Raw genomic sequence first — 26396 nt, forward strand, 5'->3', positions numbered from 1 at the left:
GACTATTTCTATTATGGTAGAAATTAGCCTGTACATGCCAACTTATTAGGATAGGGCCAAATATTGTAGAATGGGCACATTCATTGACTGTGCAGTTATTTTTCTTTCTATATATATTAATTCTGTTCAATTTAGCAAACTTATGTATTGATAATAAAGCCAATTTTTAATAAAAGTAAAATAACATGCTTAAAAAATTTGCATCTAGACAATTTCAATAAGGTGTTTCCATTTTAAATATCACCACTTGATTGTTACTTAAATTGGATATATAATAAAATTTCTAATTGACGATATTAAAAGTAGAGAAAATTCTCATTGTGGATTAGATGCAGACCTGTTTAAAGTCAGGGGTGTGAACTAGGTGACTTCTTGAAAATCCTTTCAACCCTACTTATTTATGAAATTCTAGCAATTAACGTCCTTCACTTAGTGATATGACATATTTGTTGAGGTTAAAGGAAGGCCCTTGGGAGGCTGAGGAAGGAGGATCATTTGAGGCCAGGAGTTTGAGACTAGCCTGGCAACATAGGGAGGCCCCATCTCTACAAAGAATTAAAAAATCAGCCAGGCATGGTGGCACATGCCTGTAGTCCCAGCTACTCCAGAAGCTGAGACAGGATGATCACTTGAGCCCAGGAGTTCAAGCTTACAGTGAGCTATACTCGTGCCACTGTACTCCAACCTGGTGACAGAGTAAGACCCTGTCTCCATTAAAAACAAACAAACAAAATGGAATGTAATACTGTAAAATTTGCTGAGAATTTATTTGAAATAACACATTTCCACTGCTCTATAGGTAAAAACAAAATAGACAAACGATATAACCACATTCATCCAACCTTGAATGTGGTCATTTAAAGTTTTTAAATGGAATCAGGAGCTATTTTTAGCTGCAAAGAATCGCCACTTAAAAAATGTAGTTCAGAAATACTGGGAGTAGGACACAGCATTCCTAACAAATGTATGAAAGCACAGTGGAAAAGAGTCAGGATCATATGATCAGTCATATGCACAGAACAAAATAACTTCATTAGAGATTAGCATGATAATTAGTGCTTCTTGTCTTGCCAAAAGGATGAGACCATGTCATACCTATGCCCTTGCATTTGTTTCTTATAAAGTATTCCAAAATGAAGACGTCATTACAAAAATTCTCATTCTGCTAAGTCCAGTGGACACCCGACACTCCTCATTTGCTACAACTGATAGCTTTCCTACCTTCACACTTCTCATTTTGAAGACTGTATCCAGGTGGGCAAATGCATCTGTAGGACCCATCCAAGTTTTGACAGGTACCTGGTGCACATTTTCTGGGTTCTAGAAGACATTCATTGATATCTGCAAAGAAAAGGGAAAAATAAGGAAGAGGTTCCCACCGGCATGACTTCCATCAAACAATTAAAATTCAAAAAAACTAGAATGAATCAAAGAAATGCATACAGCAAATTAAAGTTCATAAAATTCCACCATGGAGAAAAATAAGCAATAATAAAAATAAGCTTTATCAGCTTTCAAAAATGTATAGTATAACAACCATATTTTATTTTACCTGCATCAAATTAAATGTTTCCAGAAAATTGTAGCATGTGAAAAGTCAGTGAGTATATAAAGATTTTAAGGATACTCAAAAGATATGAGAGCTTACTACAAAAGTATTTTAAAGAAAAAAATTTAAGAAGGGAAATCACAACTGCTTACAGAGCAATTTAGCAATTTCACTGTTTAATAGTTTGAGTATTCTCGGTGAGTACAATAGCTTAATTTTTAAAATAAGGGAAAAAGTGATTATATATATATACATATATATGTATATACATATATATGTATATATGTATATACATATATACATATATATGTATATACATATATATGTATATATACTTAAATAAAAACAAGCCTTTATAGGGAGGATTAATATAATTCTACTCTGACTTTTCCTCCAGGTTTCCAGAAAGAAGCATTAGAATAGAGACTGCATGATTCCTTGAGTGGTCTCTGGAAGCATTCTTTCCAGGTCTTTCTAAGTCCTGTACTTACCCACACAGGTCCTCCCATCTGGAGCCACCTCATAGCCTTCATTGCACTGGCACTGGAAAGACCCCACTGTATTAATGCATTGGCCATTTCTGCAAAGATTCCCATTTCCACTTGCACATTCATCAACATCTGCAGAAAAATCCCCAACAATCCTTTAATATATTCCAAAGATGTCATAATCCCAGCAATAATCAAAACTTCTAAAAGAAAAATTACTTTTTCTGAATTTTAGTGGCCTTTGCTGGCTTAGCCAAACAAGAAATGCCAATGAAGATCTAGTTTGCAACAACAGAACTGGCTTTAAGCACCTATACACATTTAACAATAAGATTACATTATTATATTCGAGACTGACAATTTACATTCAAATTTCCTATCAGTTCTTCCTTGATTTTCCTTTAGATTTTATTTTTAAATTTTAGATTTAAAAATTTTTTGATTTAAAAAATAAAATCCTAATACACAATTCAGCTAAGGGCATTCTTTTGTATTCTTGCAATTAGATTTAAATTAGCCTATAGCACAATAAAATTTAAAGAATTTGGCTTATTACTCTTGCCTAGTATGTTTTAGAAGGGAGATTCTGTAGATTCAATGATTTATTTAAGAGAGGCTACATGAAACATCTAGACCAGAAGGTTCATAGTCCTGAATCATATAATTTCTATACAAAGAATCACTTTTGTATATTTAAAAATTTTTTGGCTTAATCTAATTCCATTTATTTTGAAATTTATTTAATTTACAGCAAAGTAGACATAAAAATTATAGCTGCTAATAAGCATTTTAATAAAAGTAATGGATATAGTTACAGTGGTTCCCCCTTATCTATGGTTTTGCTTTCTGGGGGTTCAGTTATCCAAGGTCAGCTGCCACCCAAAAATAGGTGAGTATAGTGCAATAAAATATTTTGAGAGAGAGAAAGAGAGAGAGAGAGACAGTGCACAAGAAAGTACAGTCATATAACTTTTATTACAGTATATTGTTATAATTGTTCTATTTTCTTATTAGTTATTGATGTTAATCTATTACCATGCCTAATTTATAAATTAAACTTTAGCCTAGGTATGTATGTGTAGAAAAAAACATGGTATATAGAGGGTTCAGTACTATCTGTGGTTTCAGGCATCTGCTGGGGGTCTCAGAATGTATCCCTCACGGATAAGGGGAGACTTCTGTAATATATTTCATGTTGAGCACATTGTATTTGACAAGTCCCATAACCAATTGTTATGCATAAGATAGCATACATTTTTAAAAGACAGCTGGAACACTAGAGATGATGCTAATTACAAAGAACACATATAAAACTGACTTCCTTTGCTGATGCACAATTTTGCACACGCACCTATACAGTCATTGTTGTGAGAAAGGATGAAACCATGATTGCAGCGGCAGTTGAAGGAACCAATTGTGTTCCGGCAAGTTCCATTCCCACAGGCATCTCTTTCACATTCATTTATGTCTAGTAGGAAGAAAGGCCATAAAGAAACATAATTATAAGTAGAAAAAGTGGTTACACGGTTACAGTGGCTAAAGAGCATTTTAGGGTTCACCAGGCCTCATCCATAGGCTGAGAACTTCTTGATGTTGGTATCAGCTCCAGCAGCAGTCATCCCTGCAAGACACCAGGCAGCGGCAAAGCTCTAAACCTTGGGAATAAATGGTTTCCTTGGCTGGCCAGTGAAAGGAGGCAAGCTAAGGACATGAGACCTGAACAAGAATTATTTTATTCTATTTACTTCTAGAATTCTCCACCCTTGCCACTTTTCTCAAATATTTTCACTTGAAAATGGAAAAAACTCTGTGTGCATCTGGGTCTTGAGGTGTTGCCACCTTTGGCAAACTTCAACCTTCAAGATTCTCACTCCAATTTACCAAAAAGCAGTGACTCACCTGGCATTACCCCACAATCAGCAACAAAATAACTCAGCTTTCTAGCTCACCTGTCATTTCAGACAACTTTTCCTTTTTCCCTACACCCGTAAAAACATAGAACAACTTCCACCAATGATGACTTCTCTCACTTTTCTAAACTACCCCAAAGAGATGGCACTTAATTTGTTCTTTTCATACATGCTTGCATTCTTATTCGCCTTTTGATTGGTCTGTACTTTTCTCTGATGATTTTGTAAAGCTACTCTGACATCTTATACGTCTTTGCATCTCATCACAGCAGCTAGCATATTTCTTATAAAGAGTAGATGTACATTATATTAAGGAGGAAGTAATAAAAAAATTTAATGAAAGAAAGTTGTTACTGCTGGTTTGAAAGAATGAGGCACCAAGAAGAGGGACAAAGATGAAACGAGAGAGAGAGAGTGGAAGGTAACAACGGAGAATAGCAAAATGTAATGATTAGAGCTAGGATTCCCTTTCTTTTCACATTTTGGACATGAAGATAAATGATCTGTGATTCCTGAATTAGGAAGCTATTGCTAACCCAAAGGGACTCTAATGTGTGTCTGTGGTTGAAGACTACACCCAGATGAGTCATTGCTAGTAATCAAGAATTTCTGCCTTGATTCATTTTTAGCCAAACTGGTGAAGTTCTTTGGTTGGGAAGGTTCTATGTTAGGGGGCTCCAGAAAATTCAGATGAGACATGTAGAAAGAAAGTTGGGCAGGGTCATCATAGCTTTTACACAGGTTAGCTGCCCAGTGATGAGTAGGGCTGTCAGTGCTCTTGTCATTACTCTGGAGAAGATACAACTTTATGAGAAATGTTCCCAAATGGATGAACCCAGTCATAGCCAAAGTCAAGGACTTAAACATTACTATATTAATTGTTCTTTCAGCTGTGAATCTGATTTATGTTCTTAATGTCCCAAAAAGACTTAATGGTATTGCTTTAAAGTAGAAAAATAAAGGAAGGAAAAGAAGAAAATGATTCATTACACACTGAAGTTTATTCTAAATCAGCATCCTGATAATAGAGAAATCAGGAAAGAGATTTAAAATCCTGAGCTCTTTTTCCTCTAGAAAAATGATTAAGTTTTCTTTGCCTTTGTAGGATTTATAAATTTGCCTTTGAGAATCTGGTACACACTATAAACCCTTCTCAAAAAAATGGTCATCTCGCACTCAAAAACTCAAAAGAAAATCCACATCAATATTACATATGAATAATAGCCTATTAACATTAATATTTTTGTATTAATATCTTTTTCAATTTACCCCTTAGTCAATTTTTTCTAAACTGACAGCCAAATGAATAACAAGGAAGAGGTTTATCATGTTCAGATTGCCAAAGATTAAATAGGATATCACTGCTGCATATCTGTCTGTGTTTTTATTTTGTATATAGCAAAAATACTACTAAAAGACTTAGTATTAAATTTTATCCATATTTAGAATCAAATGAAGCTTTCAAAAGCATATGAAAAAAAAGAATAATAATTGCATACTTACCCAAGCACATGGTTTGGTCATCATTTGTTTTAAAACCAGTGTGGCAAAGGCAATAAAAGCTTCCAACTGTGTCAATGCACTGCCCATGACTGCATATATTGGGAATTTCTTGACATTCATTACGATCTGTAAATAAAAAGCATCTTAAGTGAGAACTTAGAAGACAAAATATAATTGAATAACTTACTTCTAGCTATCGTTCTCAGGAGTAATCCTAGCTCTAAACTAAGTTAGTGAAACAGATATATTTATTTTTGCATCAAAATGGATTAAAACTTACTCTCATTTACCAGGCATAGTCAGAGTATGTTAACAATACTTGACACAATAAAAAATAAGGGTAAGTAATCAAAAAATATTCTGAAAGATGAGAAAACTTAGAAGTAAAATGGGGGGAAAAATTCAAGCTGGGAGGATTTTCTGTTTGATTATCGGCCTACGCAGCACCACAGACTGTGGAATTAATTGAAGTATTTTGTCTAGTTAAGATTTGGTGCCTTAAGTCATGGATAGTTCATGGCTTCCTTTGGAAATTTATATCAAAGTCAAATCCTATGACTAAGATTAAGTTTTTCTTGATGGACAACCTACATGGCTGCTTGTTCAAGTTGCATCTCTTTGTTTTGTCTTATGCCTGTAACTTTTTGTTCCATCTTCACCAAGTATTCATGTCTACACAGGGCTCCTTTTAGCATGTGACAACCTGAACACTGTCTCTTTCTTTTTACTCTCATCCATTCAAAAGGAAGCCCTCTCATCTTGCTTCTGCCAGTCTTTAAGTTCTAAATTATATTTATCATCAACTGAATCTTTGTTGCTTTCCTGAAATCTGATTATCTGAGGGGCAGAATTTCATGCATGAATTCACATATGACATAATTATATGCCAACTTACGTCTCTAATTTTTTAAAGCTGTATGTTTAGAGTAAATGTACTTTGAAGAGCACTGTGCCATTCTGATTTTCCTACTGTCACAGAAGAAAGCAAATGGAGTGTCATCTTTGCTGCAGATGCTGTAGGGCAGATGGCATTTCGCTCTTAGTTAAATAATCCAGACTTGCCGTTTGCCTGCAATGTCTACTCAGAACACAGTAATCATGAATGGACACTTTTTGCTGCACACAGCAACCCTCCCTGTGCCAGAATCGTGGATATCTCCTCCATTTCATGTGTCCGGGATGCCACTGTTATGGTTATCTCCTATTTAGTAGATGAATCATCATACCATTTAGAAGTTCCAAGTGAAGTGGAGTATATCATTATGAGGGGAAATTGAAATAGAGCAGCTTAGGAACTACTACTAGCCTATGCAGAAATGCTATTTAACAAATTATGATTATTCCCTTTTGAGAAAATGAATTTAAAGTGAGCCAACTGCTTCCCAGTATAGGCAGAGGAGACTGATTTCTGATCTTGAGGAAGGGTGTCTCATGTCCTACCATAGTTGGCCCAAAACTTTGGCACCTTCAGGTAGGACTGGACCTGGAGGTATGCAGGGGACGAGGTCTGTCTCATATCTGAGTTCCACAAGGAAATGGAGAGCCTTAAGGATCTTATTAGAAAGGGATCCCCAATTAGGAATTTCCTTTCATCTACTGCCCTATTTCATGATGGTTTAAATAAATGAAAAATGAAACATGGGGAGTACTTTGGAGTTCTACTGGTAAAACTAGAGCAGAAATCTAGGTTTCCACAAGCACCAGAATTTGAACTCTTAGATGATCATATTTGAGGTTGGGATAGGAGGTCTGAACAGGCTACTGTGGAAAGAAACCCAAACAGTCAACAGAGAAAGAGAGGAAACCACAAGGAAGTAGCTGGGAAGAAACTGTTCCTTGTCTTTTGCGGGGCAAGACATTTCAGAAGGGGGTTGCATTTGCTCTAACTATCCAGCTTCTGCTGTCAGACTAGCATCCTGAGCTCAGATATCTAATTGTTCTCTCAGCTCTCTCAGCAATAATGTGGGTGCTATGGCCAGGTGTGATTTGGGATTTGAAATAATGTGCTTATGAATTCAAATAAAGATCTCATGATGGAGAAAAAGTTTTAGTTATTTTCATTTTAAACAGATGCACAAAGGAGTACTTTGCAGCATGCCTGAAAAAAAATGCCAAGTATAGAATAGCATTTAAAGATATTTTAAAAATAAGGCATAAATAAAGACATTTCTAGAATGAAGTCTTCAACCCAACAGGCTGAATGGTTACAAAACTCAAGTTAATTCCCTTTCTTCTGAGGATTTCAATGAACAAAGGAAATCAAGCTTTTGGCTGCAAATGATGCTCACTCACAACACTTATAGCTGGGTGCATTTTATGTATGATAGTCTCCTACAAGAAAACAGCAAATGGCTTAAGCTCCAGCAGGCTATGGCTGAATGTCTTATCTTGATCTATAAATAGCTCTGTCCCACTTCTTACCTGAGTGTGAAATGGTATGAAATGACTCATTCTATATTATCAGCAATTCTTTATTTTGACTGGAATTATTTCATCCAGTTCTAAATAAATATAAATTATGAGCAAAATGCAGGGAAGTGGTATCAATGCCAAGTTTCTCTAGGGTATTGTGGTTCATATCAGAGACGTCCCTGCTTTTCCTGTCCTGTATTTTTAATACATGGATAGCAACAGCTCTGTTGAGAAAATGCTAAATACTTACACATTTTCCTTTAAACTCAACAAAACAAGTCTTGATTCTCAATGCGATTTTTTGTTTGGCAATTACACCCTCTTCCCACCAAGGTCTCATAAAACAATGCAAAATACCCTAAAGAGAACAGTGCACTTCCTACCACTTAATCACTGGTAGGCAAGGAAATCCAAGGAAAATCTGACCACGTTCCCCTGTGTTGTTTCATTCACAAATGCATAAAATATCCAGGAAACCCCCCGTGAAATGAACCGTGAGCAAAATAACACATTCTTCCTGACTAATATACAATGATTTGCTTTGCTAAATATACAGTGATTTTTGCTAAATATACAGATTCAGAATTATTTAAAAACTTACAAGAAAATCATTCTGAGATATTATTTTGCTTCTGGGCTGAAACAGCAGTCTTTTAAATTTTCACACCACTGGCTACAAGATACCATCAGATACTGAATAACTTCACCGTACACTGAAGTTGATAACATGCCAACGTGCTTCCTATTTCTATCACATCCCTGACAAAAGTGAACACCAAAAAAATCTAATCTCTAGGGGTCATGGGAATAAATAGCTAATAAAGGCTGTTGATGTTTGCTGCCTTCAGTGAGTGACCCTTTCCCTGTAAGATGACTGGGAAGAAAAGCGATGGCTTTGTTTGTTCTGTTTCTGCAGATTAATCTGACCCAGCTCAGGAGAGCTTCATTGTCTAGATTTGGGGTATGCAGCCAAGATGGTGAAAACCTCACCTTTCTGAGAGGGATTCTGTGGAAGGAAAAAAATCATTTGGTCCTAAATGTTGCTTAGGGGAGTATGTGTATGCATAATTGTGTGTGTGTGTAATGTGTGGGGGTGAGTGTTTGCAGGCAGGGCAGCAGACAGGCAAATACGAAATCTATGTATGCGAATGATTTACTTCTTGTTTTGAAAATATCTCATCCAGAAAGAGGATTAAAAAGCTAAGTGTTTAGATATTTTGACAATATCCCTTTTTCCAATTTCGTTTAATATTAGAGTTCATCAATCTAAATCTTAACTCATATATTCTTCAGCTTAACTATCTGAAAATAAATCCAGATATCTGAAGCTTCATGAAGACAAACTCTTGGGTAGGCATGTCCAGCCTGTGGGGCACTACATACCATTGCACTGTCCTGTGGAGGTGAAGCGGTAGCCGGGCTTACAGTCACAGCGGTAGCTGCCTGCAGTGTTGATGCATTCGGCGTTGCGCTGGCACACTGGGCCGTTCTGACACTCGTCAATATCTACGAGCAGAAGAGAAGTGAATTTGAAGGAGAACAGAATCTGGTGTCCAGTCAACAAAGCCTCTCACATGAAAACAAATTTATATTTTATTTTGATCTGTTCTATTGAAAAGACAACATAGATGTGTACAGCAGCTTTATTTATTGCCAGAATTTGGAAGCAACCAAGATGTCCTTCGATAGGTGAATTAACAAATAAACTGTGGTACATTCAGACAATGGAATGTTACTTAGCACTAAAAAGAAATGAGCTATCAAGCCATGAAAAGACATGGAAGAAAATTAAATATGGCCAGGTGTGGTTGCTCACACCTGTAATCCTAGCACTTTGGGAAGCTAAGGCGGGTGGATCACCTGAGGTCAGGAGTTTGAGACCAGCCTGACCAACATGGTGAAACCCCGTCTCTACTAAAAATACAAAGTTAGCTGGGCATGGTGGCGGGCACCTGCAATCCCAGCTACTTGGGAAGCTGGGGCAGGAGAACCGTTTGAGCCTGGGAGATGGAGGTAGCAGCGAGCCAAGATCATGCCATTGCATTCCAGCCTGGGCAACAAGTGCAAAACTCCAAGTCCAAAACAAACAAACAAACAAAAAAGAAAACAAAAAAAACACACACAAAAAAAAAGGAAAAAGAAAAAGAAGAAAAAAGAAAATTAAATGTATATTACTAAGCGGATCAGAAGCCAATCTGGAAAGGCGACATAATGTATGATTCCAACCATATAACATTCTGGAAAAGGCAAAACTCTGGAGACAGTAAAAAATCAGTGGTTGCCAGGGGTTAGGGGAGATTAGGGGATACACAGGCAAAGCACAGAGAATTTTTAGGGCAATGAAATTATTCTATGAATAGTTATGGAATGGTGGATACATGTCATTATAAATTTTTCCAAACCCATAGAATGTACAACACCAAGAGCGAGCTCTAATGTAAATCATCAGAGTGGACTCTGAGTGATAATGATGTCAACGGAGATTCAATTGTAACAAATGCACCACTCTGATGGAGGATGCTGATGATGGGGGAGGCTGTGCATGTGTAGGGGTAGGGAATATATGATAAATCTTTGTGCCTTCTTCTCAATATTGCTGTGGACCTAAAACTGCACTAGAAAATAAAGTCTATTAAAAAAAAAAAGAAAGAAAGAAAGGAAGACTGAAAGTCCATTATCTAAACTTTCCCACTTCAGTAATATTTATAAATGCAAGGCTTGATTTATGACCACATATGGACTCTAATGATGCTCACATCTAAAAAAAAGTCATGAAACTTGGCTGCTAGGGCCAGCACTTGACATGGGTATAGATTAATATCCTAGGAAGCCTTGTATTTACTCAAAGATCTGGATTTTATGATTCAATAAGGTTGCTATTGTCTGAAAGGCTGCAAGAGCAGAATGTCTCAAATCTTAAAGTCCACATGAATCACTTGGGATCTTGCTAAAATGCAGATTCTGACTTGGCATGTCTGGAAAATGGCCTGAGAGTCTGAATTTCTAATAAGTTCCCAGCTGATGCAGGTGCTCCTGGTCTGTAGAGAGTGCTTTGAGGTACAGGGCTGTAAAGACACCTGCTCAAATTACTACCACAAGGCAATCAAATCAAGAAAACCTAACATGGGAGTTATCACAAAACTACTGAAAACAAACCAACTCTCATTAAAACAGAAAAGATTTTGGATAATGGATATTGTGTGTTCCAGAGTTTTGACTTTGCTTAGGGGGTTGTCTGTCTACAAAACAAAACAAAACAACAACAACAAACAACAACAAAAAAACAGATACTAATATAGTTCAAACTCATGGCATCACAAAAGTTACTACATGTCCATGCTATATCATGGGGCAAAATACATGTTTCCCTCTTCCCTGCTCCAGTGGAACAATCTAATTTACAGACTAAGTCCAATAAAGGGGATGGCCTATAACACAGGTGAGGGTTGGCCCTTAGTACCAGTTCTGGGCTTTTACACAGAAGTTGGCTCGACCAAAGAAGTTCCTACAAGGGGGTGGCAAATACATCAGCCAATGCCTCTTGGGTGTGATTCTGTGGTGGAAAACCCTCAGGACTGTCAGTCAGTCAGTGGGGGTTCCTGTCTAAGGCGGGTGGATTGTGCCTCTCTGGGCAACAGACACAGGAGCAGGAGTGTGTCTGCCTTGGGTTACAAGGGACCCAGCACCACCTCACTCACCAGGTCTGCCCTGCTTTGTATTCAGGATGTATAGAAACACAGGGGGCAGATTGCGCCACTGGAGAAACTGAGTAGTGTCACAGAGAAGCACTTCTATGATGTGGCATCTGATAATGTGGCTACTTGGCAAGAGCAGAGGCATGGAAGCTCCCTAAATCACCTCTACAATCCATTCCAATTTCAGCATTGCTGAGGCATGTATGCACTCAACCTTCATTTTCCTATTCTAAGAGCTAAGAGTATGCTAGGAAGCAGCTGACCCTGGATTAAACATTCACCCTGAAGACGGATATTCTGTGAAATGGAAATCAGAAGTTGGAGCACTTAGTTATCTCAATATCCACAGAATGCTACCCTGACAGAAAAATGCCTTGCATTGGTACAGTTGCATGTGTTTAATCTCATGGATCTAGCAAGGTCTAAGTTGACTTGGTGGTCATGGGTGGTCTTGTCTATGGGTTCTGGCCAAGGCCTGCAGCTTCAGCAAATATAAGTGGTTAAAAGGTACCTGGGTACAGTCATCATCAAAGCCATCTCTGAGGGGAAGGGTGGGGAGGAAAATGCCACAGGCAGGTGGCAGGCATGCTGAGCATGTTTGAGAGGGGGAAAAGTGCGGCTGTGAGGGAGGCAGCCAACTCTAGCACTGTAAGATCATCTGCCGTGGGTTCCCTCTCCCACATCCATGCTTCCTCTCCAGGTACCTGATCCTTGATGGCTTCCCAGAGCCCAGGGATTTGGGCCAAGGTCTGAACTGGCTATCTTCTTAGGAAGGCTCGGAATGGCTATTACCCCATTCCCACTAACTCACACAGCAGGCAGAGTAAGGGACATGTGCCCACTTGGACACAGTAACTGAAAGCCTGGTGACAGGAACTTAACAAGTATGTGGTTAGGACTATAACTTTACTTGTGGTATATAAGTTGTCTTCAGTATAGACAAAAAAGTTTTTTTTTTTAACATTAAAATGTTGACATATGTGCTATAATATGTGCTCTAAGGGGTAATAACCCTTTCTAACATGAATAAAAACTCTGCAAGAGGCCTGAAGTGTAAGTATTAAATAGAAAATTATTCCAACTATCCTGGGCACATGGTATATTTAATAACCAGTAATGTCCCTTTTACTAAAATGTAAGAGAACTATCTTTCCCAGATGCAGGAAAAAATATGAAGTGCTATAAGGAATGCTCCGAATCACAGTACATATACATGGCAACAGGAGGTAATTTGAAAATGAAAAAAGTACATGTGCATGCCAACATTCTTCATATAAAATCAAATTTGCTGTTCTTGCCATTTGGAATTCTCTCATGCATTTGGAATATCTGCATTAACCTTGTTTTCACTTGGGAGTAGCAAAGTCTCTGTCTGGAAGAGAAGTGATTTTGAGAGTGAACTAGGATGACTGTCCACTCATACTGATTTTCCAGCAACATGAAATGAAAGCAATCTATGTGACACACCCAGGAACTCAAAGCTTTTTCATATCAGCTGGGAAGTCTAATATTAACACACTGTGTGTTGGGGGAAAGGGGCTGGGAATGTGCCTCCTGGTTTTTCCACTGAAGTTAGTGAATTTTTTTTTTTTTTTGCATGAAATTTCATGTTGTTCCACACCATGCCCTTTACTATTTCTAGAGCTTAATGCATTTCTGAAATTTCAATGTTGTGAAATTCGCCAAGTGTGTATCAAGTAGCTCATCAGTTAGCTCTTTTCTGGATATGATAAAGTTATGATGCCACTTACCTTCACAAACCAACAACTTGTCATTATAGAAGAATCCCACTGGACATTCACATCGGAAGCTGCCAACCATGTTGATACACACTCCATTTTCACAGACCCCTGGGATCTCCCGGCACTCATCAATATCTAGAGACAGAGTAGTCATTCATGAGTGACAGGACAGCACATGATCCCTGTGCCGGGTGAGACAAGATGGAAAGTGCGTGCGTGCGTGTGTGTGTGTGTGTGTGTGCGCACGCATGTGTTGGGGTGGTGGTGATGGCAATAGGGACATCAATGAATAGCAAATTGAGATAACTAAACCACTTTCCAGACATGAGTCTAACTGGATTTAAAATATATGTTCTGGGTTTTGCTTCAGAATGTCAATTTTGTACAGGTAGGAGATATCTTTGTATCCTCTGGGCACTGTGGATACACCAGATGAGTAGAATAGAAGGGATGGTCAAGGGTAAACAGCCTCTCCACCCAAGTGTGCCTATATTTAGGGAAAAAGGCAGAGGTGAGCTGGTAAAGAACCACGGAGGAGCACATGGTCATATGGAACTCTGATCTTTCAAATTCCAGTTTAACTCCCCCTTCCTAATTCATGTGGCTTTAGAAAGGAGGTAAGTCAGGTGTGGGGATGTCAGCTGGGCTGGGGCTGACAATGAAAACGAGGTCAACACCAAGGAAGAACTGTTGCAGTAGAATGTGTGCTTCCTAAGACTGGGAGTTGGGCTTGGCTCTCCAACACTGTGTTATGGTTCCTTAGCACTCTACATGACAGGTAGTAAGTGCTCAATTCAAATTTGTTCAGTTAAGAGCAAGTGTCTGGCAGTGTGTTGGTGAGCACTAAAACAGGACCAAGAGTGAGAACACGGCCAGGACCCAGGCTGCTAAGGCAGGGCTGGCCAGCTATGGATAGAGACTTTGGACACCTCACCAGCTTGGCCATGTCCCCAGCCTGGAGTGGTCCCATCTCTGTCTTACCCACTCTGAACTCCTGACCACTGAAGTGCCCTCTAGGATAAGAGTAGTAATAGTAGTAATAATGGTAATAGTATTAATAGTGACAGTATCTCATTTGCTGCATGACTGGTACATTTCTCAAGCATTCAACCTGTATTTATTGGCTGAATTATCACAGCCACCCCATGAGATGGTCTCGGTGCTATGACTATTCTAACTAAGAGATGAAGCAAGTGAGGCCAAGCCACAGGATATAACCTGCCCAAGACCAAGCAGCCAATGAAAGGCAGAGTCAGGATTTGACACTGGGACTCAGTTAACAGGCCATCCTGCCTCCCTTATCATATAAGGGAAGATCGTATTATGGTGATTTCCTGCATCACCCTAATACAATCTTCACAGAACTGTCATCAACACTTTTGTTATCCTGGAGGGCCCTTTCATCGGCCCCTTGGCTGGGTTTGATGAAACACCTCAGCTGGGAGGTATGCAAAGCCTTGGTCTACAATCCAAAGTCTTCCAATTCACTAGTTTCTATGACTGTTGTTGAGATACGTTGTTTACTTATTATAGTCAGGAGCCTTTGCAAGGTACATACTTTGCTTGCATACTTGTGAGATGATGATCACGGACTGAAGTGGAGCCTACAAGAGGTGCTGCAATTTTAGAAGAACCACACTCTATAACCAATCTGTTTTAAAGGAGAAATTTGATGTCATAGATTTATTTTAGACCCTTTTTAAAAAAGGGCTTGATTTTGTGTGAAGGCAAAATTGACCTATTTAATGAAAAGAAACAGCTTAGAATCTCAAAGGGTCCATTGCTATTTTGAATACACGCAATTATGTCTTTAGATCTTTCACACCTTTGTCATTCATGTCATGAAAATGCCATATAAACTTACATCACAACTGTGTATCATAAGTAAACAAAAAACAAATTCAGATGCCATTCATTCAGTGTGGGTTAGAACACGAAACATCATATTCACATTCGTTTTAAATATAAGTAATATATTATTATCAAGTTTAACAATAATGGGCTGAGTCTAATTTCCAGCCATTGTTAGGTGTAAAATAGCAAAAGGATATATTAAAAATTATATTTTCTTTTCCTGTCAGGATTTTATTTGAACTTCAACTTAGTGAAGTTTATATTTTAAGACAAGATTGATAAACATGCTATAGTTTTAACCCTATATGAATGGACTCCACATGCCAACAATCATAAGATCTTCCAAAAGGAGAGTATAAAGCTTAAATAAAACAAAGTTTTTCAGTCATCTAAATATTTTGTCATGCTGGAATTTGGTAACAATAAGCATATAGCTAAATATCAGATGTCCAGTTTTCAAGAGCTAGAAGCAAACTAAGCCATGAGTCAGGACTGTGTTCTGGTCCCAGCTCTGTTATTAATTAGCTGGGTGGCCTTGGGTGAGTCCCTTCCCCTCTCTGGGCCTCTGTCTCCTCAAATATGAAGCAAGGCATTTGGACTAGATGAAGTCTGAAGCCTTTCCAGCTCTCCTAGTGGACAACGCTAATGTTGTTTCTAGTCTTTGCTTACTGCCAAACTTGGAGGGCAGCCTTGCTGGGGTACATGCCTGGTTGGTCCGTGGAGAACCACTACCATTACAGACCACTTATCTTGTGATCACAGATTCTAGGGAGGTTAAAAGATCTGTTTTGGGAAGGGGAAAAAACAAAGCAGCTAGGGCCAGGTGTTCCATGCCAATGTCATTTAGCAGTTTTTCTTTCCAAACCATGAAGTTTCTTTGGACGTGGACGAGACTGTGGAGCCATATGGATTTGGCACTAAGGGAGCCAGGCTGATTGCTGGACCAGACTCTTGTTTTCTTAAACAAGGTCACTGGAAAGGCTGATGTGGATTTTAGTTTACTTATTATGAATAAGGTGGAATAAAGCAAGTGGTGATGTTTGCTACTAGACACAACTGTGCAGACTTAAGAGGGCATCTAAGGATGCATAAAAATCACACCAGGGAAAAACTCAGAGAATGCAATAGCTTTCCATCTACTTTTATGTTATTTGGTTTTAAACCACAAGGGCATTGCCTGCACTGGCTGAGTGCTGTGTAATACTTCTGATTCTTGCACAAGCATCTCTCCCAATGTTGTGTTCTCTGCTTCATTTACCAGGCAGGGCCTCAGACCGAAAAGATTTTTATTTCACATCTGAAATTCCCAAAGCAGATGACCTGAGGAGATTCCATGTAAGATAAAATTGATCCACGAAAGGACTTTATGTAAACAATCTACATGTAAGGATTGGTGTGAAGTCACTTAACCTGGTCTTAGTCAGAAGGAAGGATTGAGAATTACAGTCAAATCAAATGTCAACTGGCCCCACTCCCAGAATCTCTCCCCATGTTGATGCCTAAGGTTGGTTTAACTATGCTTGATTGTAATTTTGGGAAAAGCTTTCCAATCCCCTTAATCATGAACAACAAATGTTGTTGCCAATTAGGTGGAGCTGCACAGGGTGTTTGCGCAGTTTGTTTCAAACTAAGAATCAGTGTTTCAATAAAGTGAAAGGCATTGTTTAATATTTTTTTTCCTTTAAGAAAAAAATGGGAACTGAAAAAATAATGGTGTACTCCTCTTGCTAACACAAAGGCAAAAAACCAGAAAGTTCTGACAATGCCGTCATGACTCACCAACGGGTAAACCGGTATAAATGTCGATGACAAAGCCTGGCCTTTGACTTCCACAGAGTGTAGCAAACTCATCTGCAATGATTAAACAAAGGTGGGATGGGAGGATAGGGGTCAGCAAAGAACAATAATTGGATTGAAAAAAATTATTTTGTAAGCATTCTTGAAAGGTATTTGTCTGTAGTTTGAAGAATTTAAAATAAAAAGTAAACCTGAAAATTCCTACAGATATAATCTTGCCTGTAAGAAAAATATTGAAGAAAAAAATGACCTAATGTTGACGTGATAATGAAGGAGAAGTAGAGATCCCCAGATCACATGCCACTCATTCACATGAGTTTACCTGTAGGAGTTTGGATTTCAATATGGATGTTATTCAGCTCTGAACTCAGGGACTGGTAAGAGTGCCTCTCTCTACTCTGCATTTAGAGATCTAGGGTTTGAGGAACACGTATAAAAGCCATTTTCTCGGTAGATTATAGGAGACCATAGCAAATCTAGCCACATTCTTGACATCCGATCTATTAATGACTAATTTGGGTCAATCAACCAACCTTCACCAGTTTTTCAGTTTTTGGAGCTGGATTTCATTTGGTACAGCTCTGTCATATTCTCTCCCTCTCCCTCTTTCCTTTTCTGTCTCTCTCTGTCTTTCTCTCACTTGAATTAGTCAAATTTAACAGATAATAAAGGTTGAACTAAATTCTATCAGCAGTCCCTTCTAACTGTGAGATTTTGTGATTCCAGATCATGACTGTAACTGGTAAGGTATGGTATCAATCTAAGCTTCAGATGGCCATTGCCTTATTGGTCACGCTCAGTGAAAATCAGTAAAAGATTTCTGGAAGTATTTTAATCAAAATATAGCATGTTATTCTCCTTGTGTTTTGTTTCCTTAATCTATGAGTGTTCACTTCCAACACTGTAACGCCAGCTGACATTGGTCACCTAAAGAAATTACAGGGACTCTTAAAATATGTGCAGATTTCACAGCTAATGAAAAGCCATGACTGAATTTGGTGAATATCCAACATCAAGAAGAAATCTTGCATTTTACACAAGAGTATGTAGATATTCAAAACTCAGGCAATCATTTCTAAAAGTAAATGTTAGTCTACATTAAGGGTTTCCAAAGTGGTCTCCAGAGGAATATGCAATAATCCATTAGGATAAAAAAGAAAATGCGAGGACTTCTATCTATCTTTGGAAAAATCTAATCTTTAAAAAAATTAATTTTGTGTACACTTTATATTAGAACAGCTCAGAAAAATAATAAATGTATTTTTCAATATAATTGAAAACAAATACATATACACATACATAGATATATACACATAGACTTTTACATATAAATGCACACCAGGTGTGCATAAGCTTCAGATTTTTTACCAACAGGTAAGTACCACCTAAAGTTGTAAAGACCATTATTCAAGATCAAGGGTCAGCAAACTTTTTAATAAAGGGACAGAGAGTAAATATCTTAGGCTTTGCAGGCTGTACAGTCAGTCAAAACTATTTAATGTTGCCATGAAAGCAGTAGTAGACAATATGGAAATAAATTAGTGTGCTCTAAAAAAGTTTTATTTATGGGAAACAAAATCTGAAGTTCATGTAACTTTCATATTATGAAATACTATTCTCCTGATTTTTTCCAACCATTTAAAATGTAGAAATCCTTCTTAGCTTGCAGGCCATTCAAAAGTAGATGGTGGGACAGATTTGGCCCATGGGGTGTATTTTGCCAAGCCCTGGTCTAGAAACATTTTGCAGGGTGGAGGTAAATCAGAATTCTAAGTGGTGGTTATCATATTATTTCTGGAGTAAACAATGGATGGAATAATACATTTTACTAAAAAACAATTTTCTGTTGCATGCAATGTCAGGTAGTACCAAACAACAGATTTAATATTTTATATATCACTGTGGAAAATGGTGTAGGATTCCCTTTATAGAATACCCTAATCAATTCCTTGCATGATAATTTCAATTAACCCAAATCATAATCTTGGCAAATGATGTCATCATCATATACATAATGCACAGCATATACCATATGATATAAGAACAGTACACTAATGTCTTTATTTATTCAAAGGATGCAATTTAGCCTTTTTTTAAGACAAATAACATTATTTAGTTTCTTTCTCCATGAGAATATAAGAAGAAATGTATCTCGATCTCAATATCAAGAAAAGTTGCACTTTCCTTTCATTTTGAGTTTTCTTTATGCTCATTGAGAATTTTGTACTTGATCACATCTCCCTTTTCATAGGAGCTGCTAGAAAGTTTGGGGCTAAAATTATTGCTTATTTCAGGCAAGTGTGTAGGAATTCCCGGCTTGAATTTTGTGTATTAGTCCTGCTCCTGGCTCTTTCTTATTCTTGTTTGCCATTTGCCTTATGCTTATTTCTTGTTTAACATTTACATCTTTGTAGGCTGCCTTTAACTATTTTTGGAACGAGTTTAGCTTTAAATAAGTAAAAAGACAAGGAATTATGTTTCCCTTACTGTCACATTGATTTGTCTAATGTTTACAGTCTTTTAGATACATGAAGAATTCAGTAACAATGAGAACATTGTTTATAGTTTATATTTTTGTGATATGCTGAGTTTACAAGTCTGGTTACGTATTAGGGTATACATTAGAAAACATATTCTGTGACTCAGTGTTCGGCTGGAATGACCAGCACCAACTGTGAATTTAAATCATGAGCTATTTTTTTCCCTGTAAAGATAAACAATGCACACTTTGCTTCCTTCGCTAAGACTGATTTCCCCAACAATTCATGGGTAATTTTTCAACCTATATTTTTGATAATGGAGAAACTAAAACTCACCTGTACTTGGGATGGGACACTGTTCACAGGGCTTGTTCCACGCCCGGCCAATGTTGTAGGAACAGCAGCACATCTTCTTGGTCATGTTGAATAACAGTTCTCCATCACAGGTCTGGTTGTCAGCATAGTAGTTTCTGTAGCACAAACTTCTTCTCATATCTAGAAGGGAGGTAAAAAAAGGATTGGAGGGTTGGTGATGCCATGTGGGAAATCACAACAAATTTCTAAGTGGATACTCAACAAGCAAGTTTCATTTGAATTGTATTGTAGCTTGACTTTGATAAGGACCCAAAAAACTTGCTCTTACACAACTTTCTAGCTACCTATGCTGCTACAAGATAAAGGACTTTGAGAAATACATTCCCTGATATTTCATGCCACAGAACTAAGTCATTATATAGCTGTAGCATTAATAAACTTTAAATGACTCTCTGCCCAGTCTCCTAGTAACAATTCCCTACTGCCATCTGGCAGTAAGTTTCTCATTTCCGACTCATGATGTTTTAATACTGTAGGTCAGCACTGTAAATATAATTGTACAAAGATACACCCAAAAGTCAAGCAAAAGAAGTACTATTAACTGTTGTTTGGGATTTTCCAACATTACATTTTAGAGAAAACTCCCAACCACCCACCCGTGGTGGTGAAAAAATGCCAAGTTATGATTTACAGGGGAAGAGGCTCCTAACAAGACAGTGAAGGGATGCCAGCACTCAGTCTGATGAGTAACATCACCCTAAGGTGATGAACTTGTGAGCTCTCTTCCTCTTTGTAGATGAGAACCAAACATGCATTACTGAGAAAAGCTTGGACTTACCCATGCAATTATTTCCCCCATTCACTTGCATGTAGTCTGGAGGACAGATACAGGTGTAGTTGCCAACGGTGTTGTAACATGTCCCTGGACCACAGATTCCAGGAGTCTCGCATTCATTCACATCTATAATCCAAAGAGAAAGTGGTATGTGAATATGAAAACTTCACATTTTGGAATGGCCTGATACTTAATGAATGTTGACATTAGAGGAGAAAATCTATAGGGTATTTTCAAATAAGATAACGAAAATAGGTATTTCATTCATCCGTGTCCTCTCTCTGTGCAAATGTGTGCCTTTTGAGGAAAGAGGGTTTTAGAAAAGGAACTCTTGGCTGGGCATGGCGGCTTATGCCTGTAATCCCAGCATTTTGGGAGGCCAAGGTGGGTGGATCACTTGAGGTCAGGAGTTCCAGACTAGCCTGGCCAACATGGTGAAACCCCATCTCTACTAAAAATACAAAAATTAGCCAGGTGTGGTGGTGCACACCTGTAGTCCCAGCTACTCTACTCGGGAGGCTGAGGCAGGAGAATTGCTTGAACTCTACATGCAGAGGTTGCAGTGAGCCAAGATCATGCCATTGCACTCCAGCCTGGGCAACAGAGCAAGACTCTGTCTCGAAACAAACAAACAAAAAACAAAAACAAAAAAGAAAAGGAACTCTTGCCTTCTGACATGAGGCATTATCAAATATAATAATGAGTCTCCTAATAAATGAACCTATAATATCCTCAAAGGTAGGCAGAGATAGAAATGTGGAGAAATTAAAATATCAAATATCCCTTAGGAAGACAAGTACGCTTCTTATGTTCACAAAATCTATGATAGGGTATGTAGTATCCCGAAGCCATTAACAGCTGGCTTCATGCATCTGCATTGGTAAGGCAGCATGGAGCATATTTCACATCCTCTCCCCACTTCCAAATGAAGGAGTTGATTCTAATCTTTGTTAACTCCATGGGTCTTAGAGCTGTGCCATATACACTGTGATGTTCAACTAATACTCAATAAGGTTGCCATTGTCTGGGTGACCTAATAAGCCATTAAAGAGCCAGGGGAATATTTCTTTCTTTTTTTTTTAATTATACTTTAAGTTTTAGGGTACATGTGCACATTGTGCAGGTTAGTTACATATGTATACATGTGCCATGCTGGTGTGCTGCACCCACTAACTCGTCATCTAGCATTAGGTATATCTCCCAATGCTATCCCTCCCCCCTCCCCCCTCCCCACCACAGTCCCCAGAGTGTGATATTCCCCTTCCTGTGTCCATGTGGTCTCATTGTTCAATTCCCACCTATGAGTGAGAATATGCGGTGTTTGGTTTTTTGTTCTTGCGATAGTTTACTGAGAATGATGGTTTCCAGTTTCATCCATGTCCCTACAAAGGACATGAACTCATCATTTTTTATGGCTGCATAGTATTCCATGGTGTATATGTGCCACATTTTCTTAATCCAGTCTATCATTGTTGGACATTTGGGTTGGTTCCAAGTCTTTGCTAATGCAGAGCACAAGGAGGTCTCTTTCCTAAACAGTTGTGTGATTCCTCCATGTAGACGAAAACCATGGCTCATGGCTGAAGTGCTCTGAAACCTGTAAGTGGTTAATATTCTCCACCTTTCCAGTAACACAGGATGAACAAGGGCCACCACTCATAGCATAAAGCCAAAGGGCCGCCTTCTAGGAGAAGCTTATTTGAATACATGAGCACCAATGGTAAGTGGTGAAGGATTAAAAGAAGAGGGCCCAGAACTCCTCCAAATAGAGAAGGAACACTGAAACTGGACCTGTGCCACTCACGTAAAAAATGGCTTTTCTGAAGAGCATGGAAAACTCTTTTGTAAGCATAAATGAGGCTATGGTCCAGCAGAATAAGATTCTGTTTTTCTCAGGAAAAGAGGGAGATTTAGGACTTACCAGAAATGACATCACTTGAGTAACATGAGTCCAAATTGCCACATGTGTGACATATTTACCTGGCTATGTTCGTGTTTAGACCATTGTGCTACACTGCTAAATTCTATTTTCCTGGTAACCATATTCTGGTTTTGCAGGTCAGTTCTTGATATCTGCAAGACCTTATCATCCTACAAGGACCATTTACCATCACACACTCGTGTATCTTCATTCAGGTAGTAGCCGGTTGGACAGCGGCACTGGAAACTCCCAAAGGTGTTGATACATTTTCCTCCTTGGCACAGCCCTGGTAGCTCCTGGCACTCATCAATATCTATCAAAATCAAAACAAAGGCATTCCTTTAGCATTGTAAATAAACCCAAGGAAATTCAAGTTGTGTGTGCTTTAAGACAAAGGAAACACAATTACCTTCCAATATAACGGTGATAGGATTTGGTCGGAAACCTTCCCCTCCAGGACAAAGAATTTTGTACTCGGCTATTGAAACAAAAATTCAAATTCAGTTGTTTTGAATCTAAAGTTTTTAGAAATAGTATCCTCAAGAGAAATACTCACATATCCAACTGAAAATGTTCATTTTCAGGAATCTTTAGTTGTTACTCTGCCCGACTGAAGTAAGTTAACACCTTTATGTACACTTCCCATTTTCCAGTGGTTTTTATTATGTGTCCCCAGTGCAAGGCCACTGTCCTCAGTCCTTGAACTCTAACCACTCCCTGGTCTTACATGCGTGTGGACTGTTTTATACCTTACCTTCATCCCTTATTTCTTTTTACAGATTTTCTTTCCCTTTTTATTTTCTGAAAAACTTCATCTTCATTTTTATGTTCTGTTCAGCCTACTTTCTGGGAACTACAGCTTCCCTTAATAATCTTAATTGGCTTCTTTCCAAAACCCTTTCCAAACAGAGCCTTAGGAAAAGCTGTTCTCTGTTGATTCCCATCCCAATTCTCTCCTTAATGACTAGAGACATTTCTTGCACCTCTGTTTCTATGGGTGGCAATATTGATTCTCTTGTTTCCAAAAACAACTTTCTATAGTGTCCTTGGGTTTCCCCATTAATTCTTTCATCCAAGTATTTTACCCAGAAACATTTATTTCAGTGGTATGCACCAGGACGGTGGTATGTACAGGACATGTGAATAAGAATGTCTGTAACCTGCTGCATCATCCCAGTGAGGAGCTATAAGATCAGTTCTTTCATAATGTCATGGTCTGTCCAGATCTGCTAATCCCTGTCCTGGCTCCCTGAAATTATATGTACACATGCCTATATGTATATATTCCAGTTCTAACTCTGGTCCAGATCTGGTGTGGTGTGGATATCTATTGTTTTGCTACTGTTATTAATCTACAAAGCTGACTTCCCAAATTAAGTGTCTTAGTTTGCCCCCTTCGACACCAATGAAATGAAAAGTCCTCCTCTTTTACTTGTTCTCCTCTTTCTGCAATCATCCATACTTTTTGAATTTCTTCTTTCATGTCACAACCTTCTTGAAGGCTCAATTAAAAAACACACTAAGTCCCCACCCTCTCCCAAGCAGAACTGACCTCCCTTTCTGAAGAGAAGAGAGAAGGAGGAGCCAGCTGAGCACTCACCCCTGTGCTGGGTGTTTTGCATGAGTGATTTCATTTAATCCTATGAGGTATTTTATGAATGCTAAGGAACTTGCCCAAGGTTACATGGGTGACAACTAGTGGAGTCCTAATTTGCACCAGGTGTGCTCTTTGTACCAACACAGCACTGTGCCTGCTCTTTCTTCTCTTTCTGAGGCCTATTTTGAATTATAGCGCTTATGTTTAGGTCATAATTTGCCTACTATGCTGTATTCTCCTGAAGGGCAGGATCTAGTCTACTCAACAAATATTTTTAGAAGAATTGAATAAATGACCCTTCAGCAAAAAAAGAATCCATACCTATCCCAACATACGCTATAAGCAGTAGCCACTGACTTTTGCCAAAGAAGCTACATCTAATTCTGAATCATAATACAGGACTCACTTGGAAAAACGAAAACCCTTTTATATTTTTAGGAGACATAGTTTGTATGTCCTTACAATCATATGCTAAAGCCTTCTTTCAAGCCACCCTATAACAATGGAATAATCTTCCATTTTATAGTTGCTTAACTAATTGCTTCTCTTCAAACCCAGGGACACTGAGTCTGGCGTAGAGCCTTCCAAACTAGTCAATAGATGAGAAGAGGAGAGATAATCAATGTGTGCCTGGAAGGTAAGCAACATGGTGAAAGTAACCTAGTCTGGAAAATCTTTAAAGTAATGCTATCTGCTTTTCACTTACACAGAAGTGAGATGTTACCTGCCCTACCTGATCTTTTAGTGTGGGCCAACCAGGAATATTTTCTGACTCTCGAACTGGGAATAAGGTCCCCTCTACAGGGCTGAGAGGACTGATCTTTCTTCTCTGATCTAAGAGTAGAAAAGGTTTATCTTCTGATCTAGAAAGGAGAACTGCCTGGAGCTGAAATAATAATAAATAGGAGGATGTCCACTTACATGTGTTCACAGCAGGGCACATCTCACAAGGAGTACCCCAGGCTTTACCCAGAGAACAGCAGCAGGAAGCTTTGGAAACACCAACTCCAATTTCATTGCTGCAGGCTGTATCTCCATTGTCTCCTCGAGGTCGAATATCCAAATAGCAATTTCCAGAGCGGGTATCTATTTACCATATACAAACACAAAAGCGTCAGGCAGAATCTTTCTACTGGGGTTGAAAATTCAAACCCATTTCAGGAACTGTTCAAAAACCATAATTTACTTTTACTGAGAAACTAAAAAGTGCCCATGAACATTATACACTACCGAGAATTTTCCCTATGGAAAAGATATCTGAATCTAAAGTAGAGTTAGGAAATGTTTAAATTTCTGTATCATTCATTTTGCAAACTTTGAGAATGGAATGTTTGGTGCTGTTTTCAAAATAATACACAGTATGCTTGCTTCTCTGAAAAGTTTTTAAGGTCTTACCAACACAGCCAACTCGAGTTGGGTTCAGTTCAAAATCAGGTGGGCAGTCACAGGTATAGCTGCCTGGAGTGTTGACACAGTTCCCACTGATGCACGTGGTTGGATCCAGGCATTCATTCACATCTAAAACCGAACAGTGAGCAGTGGAGTTATCACCTGAGCCGGTGTAGGCAGACATCACCATAAAAGAACAGGGCCCAATCTAGAGCTCCAAACAAGAATTTTAAAGCTACTAGTTATAACTACATCTAGAAATGCAGTCTTCCACTTCAGAGATAAAACACCTCAGGAAGGAAATATGATATAGTCTTTGGTGGTCTTTCCCCAGAACACATTTACCATTCAAATTTGTCATCAGGATAAAATATAACTTTGGGCCAGGCATGGTGGCTCACGCCTGTAATCCCAGCACTTTGGGAGGCCGAGGCAGGCAGATCACAAGGTCAGGAGATCGAGACCATCCTGGCTAACACAGTGAAACCTCATCTCTACTAAAAATACAAAAAATTAGCCAGGCGTGGTGGTGGGTGCTTGTAGTCCCAGCTACTCGGGAGGCTGAGGCAGGAGAATGGCATGAACCTGGGAGGTGGAGCTTGCAGTGAGCCGAGATGGTACCACTGTACTCCAGCCTGGGCGACAGAGCGAGACTCCGTCTCAAAAAAAAAAAAAAAAAATATATATATATATACGCATATATATAAAATATATATAATATATATAATATAAATATATATAATATTATATATATATTATATATATATATATATATATAACTTTGGCACTAGGAAAAATATTCCAGTCAAGGTAACTGAAGGCAAAACACTGTTGTGACCTCGGTCAACCAAAAATTCAGACACAGGTTTTAAGAGAATATATTGAGTATATGTGGCTTGTTATTTCATC

At 38.4% G+C, this 26396-nt stretch overlaps 1 protein-coding gene across 2 annotated transcripts in view; it reads right to left on the reverse strand.

The window, feature by feature from the left end:
• The window catches only part of FBN1 (fibrillin 1), a 235420-nt gene that overhangs the window by 33266 nt on the left and 175758 nt on the right, over positions 1-26396 (reverse strand). For both annotated transcript variants that reach the window (XR_008539304.2, XM_001149266.6), the window contains exons 37-49: positions 25494-25616; positions 25020-25184; positions 22911-22979; positions 22689-22814; positions 20584-20706; positions 19767-19925; positions 16933-17004; positions 13309-13434; positions 9246-9368; positions 5451-5576; positions 3389-3505; positions 2041-2169; positions 1222-1341 (exon numbers count right to left, since the gene is read on the reverse strand). Coding sequence is in view for 1 of the 2 variants with exons in the window: in XM_001149266.6 (XP_001149266.4) it covers positions 1222-1341; positions 2041-2169; positions 3389-3505; positions 5451-5576; positions 9246-9368; positions 13309-13434; positions 16933-17004; positions 19767-19925; positions 20584-20706; positions 22689-22814; positions 22911-22979; positions 25020-25184; positions 25494-25616 (1578 nt within the window). In the remaining variant the exon portion in view is untranslated. The remainder of the gene's footprint in view (positions 1-1221; positions 1342-2040; positions 2170-3388; positions 3506-5450; positions 5577-9245; positions 9369-13308; positions 13435-16932; positions 17005-19766; positions 19926-20583; positions 20707-22688; positions 22815-22910; positions 22980-25019; positions 25185-25493; positions 25617-26396) is intronic.

Source organism: Pan troglodytes, chromosome 16 (genome assembly GCF_028858775.2).
Source record: "Pan troglodytes isolate AG18354 chromosome 16, NHGRI_mPanTro3-v2.0_pri, whole genome shotgun sequence".
In the NCBI taxonomy this organism is placed as follows: Eukaryota; Metazoa; Chordata; class Mammalia; order Primates; family Hominidae; genus Pan; species Pan troglodytes.